This window comes from Octodon degus, unplaced genomic scaffold, assembly GCF_000260255.1.
Source record: "Octodon degus isolate 3935 unplaced genomic scaffold, OctDeg1.0 scaffold00204, whole genome shotgun sequence".
Classification (NCBI taxonomy): Eukaryota; Metazoa; Chordata; class Mammalia; order Rodentia; family Octodontidae; genus Octodon; species Octodon degus.
Genome location: NW_004524780.1, coordinates 156,922 through 164,743, shown reverse-complemented (window position 1 = coordinate 164,743; position 7,822 = coordinate 156,922). Strand labels below are relative to the sequence as shown.

The window sequence follows — 7,822 nt, the reverse complement described above, 5'->3', positions numbered from 1 at the left end:
AGGGGAAGATGGTGCCAGGTACCTGCTTCTTCTTCATTGAATTTTGTCTCTTTACTCTCTTCCTGGGCTTACCTTCATGCCTCCCATCCTTCCTGGGTTCAGGGGACCCACTTCCCTCCTTTGTCTTCCCCTTCTTGCTACATTCCAACATGTGGATGGCATCTCTCAGAGAGGCTGCTTTTCTGCCACTTCCCACTCTACTGTGTTCAAAAATTTCGATTAACATACTTTCATGAAAACATTAAAATATCTACGTTTGCACTTTATGTTTGATTTCTCCAGAAATCAAATATATTTTATGTCAATATATTCATTTGTGTGTGACATAATAATTTTATCTCTTTATGAAATATTTGTAAATGCTGCTCATGGAGGTAGCCAAGGTTTGCTGGTCACGTCACACAGGAGGATGTAAGCACACTTGGCTTCAACTATTTGTTCATTTATGGTGAGTCATTAAATTTGCATTTAAGGCAAACACAGAATATTTTATTAGGACATGTTTGCCAAATATGTTTTCATGCTTTGTAGGGAGCCTGGAAGTGTGTTAAACTCAGCTTAATTGTTTTATTTGTTCTTTCTTTGCCTGTCCACCCACTCCATCTTTGAACCCCTTCCTATTTTCAAAAGAGTTATCTGCCTGTTTGTTATTGTTTTATGTTAGTTTCTAAATTATTAACAGCTTATATTTCTACTATAAGAGAAATTGTATGATATTAAAACACATGTGTCTGATTTATTTCCCGTAATGTATTGATCTCAGGATGCATCCATTTTCCTTCAAATGATTGGAGTGTGTTTTTCTTTCGGAAGAGCAATACTCCATTATATATAAACACCACCTTTCCTTTATCCATTCATTTACTGATGTGCACATAGGCCCGTTTCAGTGTTTAACTAACGTGAGTGTGCTGCTGTATGGGACGCGTGTGTTGCTGTGTTATGATGGCTTTCACTGTTTGAGGATGTGAGTAGACAGTCAAGTTCAAGTTTTAGTTTCCCTTTTTAAAAAAATATATTTAGTACAAGGTCTATAGGGTATCACTGCCCAGATTGGACTTGTAGTTTTCCTTCCTGTTTTCAGCCTCCCAAAATGAGAATTATAGGTACGTGCTACCATGCCCAGTCTCAGTCGCCTGGCTCAGTGCACCCTGGGACGGGGCAGGAAGGGCACACTGGGGATCGAAGCCCATTCCGTGAGTCTGACTAAGCAGGTACTTTAGTGTGCGGAGCTATCTGCCCAGCACTTTGAGGATTATTTTGCAATTCTTCTCTTTGTTACTGTACTTACTGTGTGTGGATTGTATATTTAAAAGTCTGTCATATAAGTGTCCATCTGTTTGCATATTTGGAATCCTACCATTCTTGTGATAGAGAAAAATACTAGCAACATTTCCAACACTATTTTCCATTCTCTGTCTTTGGTTTTGTGACCAGGATTAATTTTTGGGATGTAGAGTATGGTTTCACTTGATGCTGTCGTCATGTACCACTGGGTAGTGCCAGGAGGAGCTGGTGGGGGTATGAAGAGGGTATGGGATGCGAAAGGTGCATCAGCTGAGCAAATTAATGAGGGGTAGGTGGGGTTGGGGACAGGAGGGAGGTCTTATTGTGAGCCATTGATCTTTGAGAATTTCCCTATATTGGTCTCCCATTTTCTTCTTAATGGATGCAAGTTGAGGTAGGACATTGTAGGTGGATTGGCAGCACTGATGTCAGCCTTAAAATGTAGAAATTTGACTCACAATGAAATCACAGGGATCCAAATGTCAAGGATGAACCAATAGAGTATGGAAATTCATTTGAATGAGGAGCCTGAGATTGATCCTGAAGTTGGTGTGTCCATATACTGGGAATTTCTGTTCTGTGTTACGTCATGCACACATTCACATGTGGTGGAGCTAACGCTCACCCTTGTCATCCTGGGAACTGCATGGTGGTTTCCATATTCCAAAGCCACCCTTCCCCTGAGAGCACATCCATGTCCTGACCCAGCTCTTTCCCACCCCAGTGTCCTGTTTTGGAGTGAACAGTCCTTGGCCTGGAGCAGTGGACTCTACAAAGAGCACTTAGCTTTCTGAGAGCTCAGTCAGCATCCTCCACCCAGGGGTGCCCCACAGCCCTATCCTTGGGACCTCTTCTTTCCCCCATGGGACTTTCCATACACAAGTGTTTTCTATTTGCAAATGCTCCATGGAGCACCCAGATTAAATCACATCACACATTGATTAAATTCTGATTCTTTATCAAATGTTAAGATAGTTTAAGGGATTTGTGGACCTACTTTTTAACAACACAAAACAATTTCATCCCTCCTCTCTGGTGGTGATTCCCATATGTGAATGTCACAGGAATTTATCCAGGATAATGTGTGGATGCTGCAACAGAGCTCAATATTATCTGTGGTTTCCTCAGGTGGGGTCTTAGGAGTCAGGATGTAGCCCAGTGAAGACCATCTAGAACCTATCCCTCATTGTGTCCTGTCTGTTTCTGCCCTCTCTAGTGATGATTTTGTGGCTGTAGCCAACAGCAGCCAGACAAGGAGATTGAGTAGAGGTGGTGGAATGGGAAGAGCAGAGGTCCACCTGGTAACTCATCACTGATAAGCTAAGTCAGCATTGCTGCTTCACCTCTAGGAAGCAATTCTCCCTGCAGCTTTACTCAGTGACCATGGAGGATACTACCATGTACTACTGGGTAGGAAGCACTGTGAGGAAATACTGGTGTTTGTCCAGAAAGAAATTCTCCAGACAGTGCTCAGGACTCTCAGGAGGTGTTCAGGGACACCAGGGGCTGCTTAGGATAAAGATACAGTTGATGTCTCAGACCACAAGGGGGTGCTGGGCAGTAGATGAGAAAGTTCTGGGGGGCAGATGGCCCTGGGAATCCAAAGAATTCCAGGAAGGGCACAAGAACATGTGCAATTTAGAAAGTTGGTTTTTTGTGAACCTTTGAGGTTTCCTTTCTGTCTTAGCATTATATGAAGTGAGTAGGCTTCATAATGCATCCACTCCAGTTTATGTATGAGGTATCCAACTTCCAAACTGCACAGAATGTAAAGGCTTTTGCTGGTGTTCAACTGGATCATATACAATGCAGCATGCACTTACATATTACATATTTCTTGATTTCTTCATAGTCTTTGTCTGAAATTCAGAGGCCCTGGTCCAGAAGACGGGTAAGAATGAATTGCATACACTGTGAGGAAGCCTGAATTTGAAAAACTTAGGTTGGGGCTAGGGAGATAGCTTGGCACTCTGAGCACCTATCTGGCAAGTGCATGGACCCAAATTTAATCCCCAGTACCACATGCCATGCTGTTATGCCCGCCAACTGAAACTGGACATGGTGGTGCACGCCTGTAACCTATGCACTGGGAAGGCTGACACAGCAGAGTCATTATGAGTCCAAGTTGCCTAGTGAGATCCTGTATCAAATAAATGAAAAAAAACTTAAAAATTATTTAAAAAGCTAAGGTTTTTTTTTTTGTCACATCCAGTCATCATAACTAATCATCATCGGGGGCCTGCCCCTTAGCTCAGTTCTTTAGGTGGCTGCTTCAACAAAGCAGTCAGGCTCAGGTTGCTGTGGTTCGATCCCCACAACACAAGACAGCCAGTCATGCCTTGAAGGCATTCGCTGCAAAAAAAAATAAATAAATAAAATAACTAATCATCATCGATAAAAATTTACCTATTAAATATATTGTGAGAAAATATTGTCTCATGGAGGGGAAAATGTTTCAGCTGAACAGGGAAGAGGATATGAGAAGGACAATTTATAGAAAACTAAGAGAATTTATGTGTAGTGCTGCATTAGCTATCTTGACCTTGAGAATGATTATATTAGTATTTAAAGTGGCCAGGGAGATAGCCAGTAGACTAAGCACTTGCCTGGCAAGTCCAAGGGCCTGTGTTCAATCCCCAGTTCCACAAAAAAAAGGGATTTAATGAGTTGTATATTTGCATGAAAATATATCGCATTTATACATAATTAAAATTATTATTATTATTATTATTGTTATTATTATTTGCTGTGTTGGGGATTGAACTCAGGATCCTGCGCTTGCCACGCAGGCACTCATTCTACTGAGCTATCTTCCCGGCCCTAAAGTTATGATGTTTAAAATATATAATTACTATGGGAGAACTAAGTTATAGATACAGAATAAAAGAGAATGTCAGACTCGAACATAAGCTTGAAAGAATCTATTTGTTTCTGAAACTACAGAAATGTCATGTTATGTTTTGTCATTGGAGGAAGAGATTTGACAAAGTCACTAAGCTTGATCACAGTGTCTTGGAATTTTTCATGGAGCAGTTTTAGTGTAATGGCAGATTCCCAGATCAAATACAGGAGATGTTCTTAGCACACATGAGTTCATAGCTCACAGGTCTGTTGTGCTCCTTGCTCTGTCTGCACATCAGCAAAACATAGAAAATTATCAAAACCACTAATTACACACATATATAACTTTGAGAAAACTAGTAAGTGTTTTCTGCCACACAGATGAGTAGTGAAAAATCATATCCACATTTTTATCATGAATATTACAAGACATCTATTGAAACACTCATATATGCTCTACTCTCCCTATCTGAGGCTTTCATGGTACAGGAGACAATGTATCAGGGCACCAGCCCAGCCAGACCCTGCGGCTCTGCACAGGAGCCCAGCCCTGGCAGCCAATTGTGCCCTCTGGGGGATCAGGACGGGACAAAGGTGTCACAGCATGGAGTTTGAAGTGAGCTGGGTTTCCATTCTTGGTGTTTTAAAAGGTAATTCATGGAGAACAAGCAATCCTGAGAGTGTGAGTGGATATGCTTAGGCTAAACAGTGCCTTTGTGGGATGTTTTCTGAGCAGGATGTCTCTGGGCTTACAGTGTCTGGTGTAAGGTGCAGCTGGGGCCATCCAGGAGGGCAGACTTAGTGCAGCCTGGGGCATCCATGAGACTCTGCTGTGCAGTCACTGGGCTCACCTCCGGTGATTACTGGATGAACTGGGTCTACAATCTCTGGGGAAGGGGCTGACAACCTTAATTACAATGGTGGTAGCACATACTGTCCAGGACCTACGAAGGGCTGATTCACCATCTCCAGAGACAATGACAAGGTCGCACTATATCTATAAAGGAACAGCCTGATGTCTGAGGATGTAGACTGAGGTCATAGCACATGCCAGCCTGAGATGTAAGAGTGAGGGGACATCCGTGTGAGCCCAGACACAAAGCCCCTGCAAGGGAATCCAGGACAGCAGGCAGCACTCTGGTCACTGAGAGAGCACAGGGTCTACCTCAAGAGAAGACTTAGAAGAAGGAGAATGTTGGGTTCCTGTCAGAATATAGAACTTCTTCTCCATGTCATACTTATCCCCAGAAACTCCAATCTCATGTGTATGTCCCTACCTCAGAAGTCTATCTGCTAGCCATGATAATTTAATACTCATCCTTCTTTATGGCTGAGTAGTAGTCCATGTTTTCTTGATACTTTCATCCATTGATGGTATATAGCAGTGTACCATCCAGGGTTCAGCTATTACAAATTGCATTATTATAAACATGTTTTTGGCTGGCTCCCCCCACTCTGAGGCCAGGATTGCTATGGTATGTGATGCCAGGGATTATTCCTCTGTCCCCTGTGCCTGCCTGGCTTGCCTCAGCAGGAGCTTCACACCATGGAGCTATCTCGCTGGCCCTATGTGTTGTTAGAAACATCGCTATGCATATAATGTTGTAGGGTGATGTTTTCAGTTCTTTTGTCAAAGATACCTAGAAGGGTAATAGCCGGGTCTTGTGGAATTTCTAATTTTAGTTCTTAGAAGAATATGCATATTATTTAGAAATGTGTGTACTCATTCACGTTCTTAGCAACAATGAAGTAGAGTTCATAGGATGGAAAGCAAATGTGAAGCTGTGTGAGGATGGTCCTGAGCTGCCTGGTGCCAGGATGCAGGAGGGAAGCAGAAGAGAGAGCATCGCAGAGGAGCTGCGGGACACACTGTGGGATGACACGTGTGTTCACTACTATGGTGTTGTGTGGTTGTGCTAGTGTCTTGTGTGTTAATACTTCTCAGGTGCACAGTTTATGCCATATCTGGTGAAGCTTTTCCAAATAAACAATATATGAAAACAGAAAAGGAATAAGAGAGATAATGACAATTGAAAATGAGATGGACATGAAGAGACACTGACATGATCACTGGTTTTGTTTTCTCTCAGCCAGCAGCAGGATTCAGCCAAGTCACATATGCTTCCACCAGAGGAAGACTGTACATAAATCTCATTCACTGTGTCTCTCTCTGTCTAGGAGCAGTATTAGGAAGCATTGTGTTTAAAATTTAGGAGAGGGCTGGGGAGATAGCTCAGTAGAGTGAATGCTTGCCTGGCAAGTGCAAGGTCCTGAGCTCGATTCCTAGTACCATCAAACAAACAAAAAACTTAGGAGAGCATAGGGCTCAATGATGGGCATAAACTTATAAGACATGGGACCTCATTGGATAACTAACATTTTATGACACTTTCATTATTTTACATCATTGCAAAGCAAGCAACATCAATAAAAACTCCATGATCTCAGTAAATGAACAAACATGAAAGGAGATTGAGCTATACACACAAAAAAGACTATCACATAATGGGGAATTACTTCTTCGGGAAGGCTACCATTGCTACTGAACTTCCGCAGTACACTGAGAGCCGCTGTGTCCGATGCCCTCTCTGAATTATCCATCCTCAAGCTCTCTATATAGCAGGAGTCCATGCAAATAGGGCCTTCCTCTGCTGATGAAATCCACCGAGCCCTCACTTTATAGCTCCGGGGAGGAGCCCAGGCCTGGACACTCAGGGGCTCTCACTTGGTGATCAGGACTGAACACAGGCGGCTCACCATGGAGTTTAGAACGGGCTGGCTTTTCCTTCTTGGTGTTTTAAAAGGTAATTGTGCCAAACAAGAGCTACTGAGTGTGTGAGTGGCATGAGAATAAACAGTGACCCTGTGTGACAGTTTCCTGAGCAGGATATCTCTTTGTTTGCAGGTGTCCAGGCTGAGGTGCAGCTGGTGGAGTCCGGGAGAGGCTTGGTGCAGCCTGGGGGGTCCCTGAGACTTTCCTGCACAGTCTCTGGATTTAGTGGCTTCAGCTACATCTACATGAGCTGGATCCGCCAGCCTCCAGGGAAGGGGCTGGAGTGGATCTCAGGCATCAGTGGTGATAGTAGTGCTATAAACTACGCAGACTCCGTGAAGGGCCGATTCACCATCTCCAGAGACAACAGCAGGAACACACTGTATCTGCAAATGAGCAACGTGCGAAGCGAGGACACGGCCGTGTATTACTGTGCTAAGGCACAGTGAGGCAACCTCAGCGTGAGCCCAGACACAAACCTCCCCGCTGGAAGGCCCAGGACCAGCAGGGGGCGCTGCGGATCCATTGTGTGCAGGCTAGGGCCTCAGGAGCAGGTGCAGGGCAGGAAGATGGGGAGTGAGAGCTTCCTGTTGGCCCCTCTGGGCTTTCCTGTTTGTTAACATCACATAACCAGAAGAGAGCAGAAATGCACACGCGTCTGATGACTTATGAAGTTTTCGTGATTATATATATTTTTGTTGCAGGGTCTTTTTATGGAGCTCAGACTCATGATCTTCTTGTTTTCAGCATCCCCAGTGCTGGGATTATAGGTATGCACTCCCATGCCCAGATTCGAGGCTGGCTCAGCGCTCCAAGTGGTGGGGTTGGCCGGGCATGTAATTGAGGGATCGAGCCTCAGTCCCTGTGCTTGTCTAAGCAGGTGCTTAGTCCACTGAGCTATCGTGCTGGCCCTGATACAAG

At 44.0% G+C, this 7,822-nt stretch overlaps 1 gene segment (V, D, J or C); it reads left to right on the top strand.

Moving 5' to 3' along the window:
- The first annotated feature begins 6,854 nt into the window (after positions 1 to 6,854).
- Positions 6,855 to 7,350, top strand: LOC101571427. The segment is given in 2 exon segments: positions 6,855 to 6,932; positions 7,034 to 7,350. Coding segments are annotated over 2 exon segments (363 nt in total).
- Positions 7,351 to 7,822: the final 472 nt, after the last annotated feature.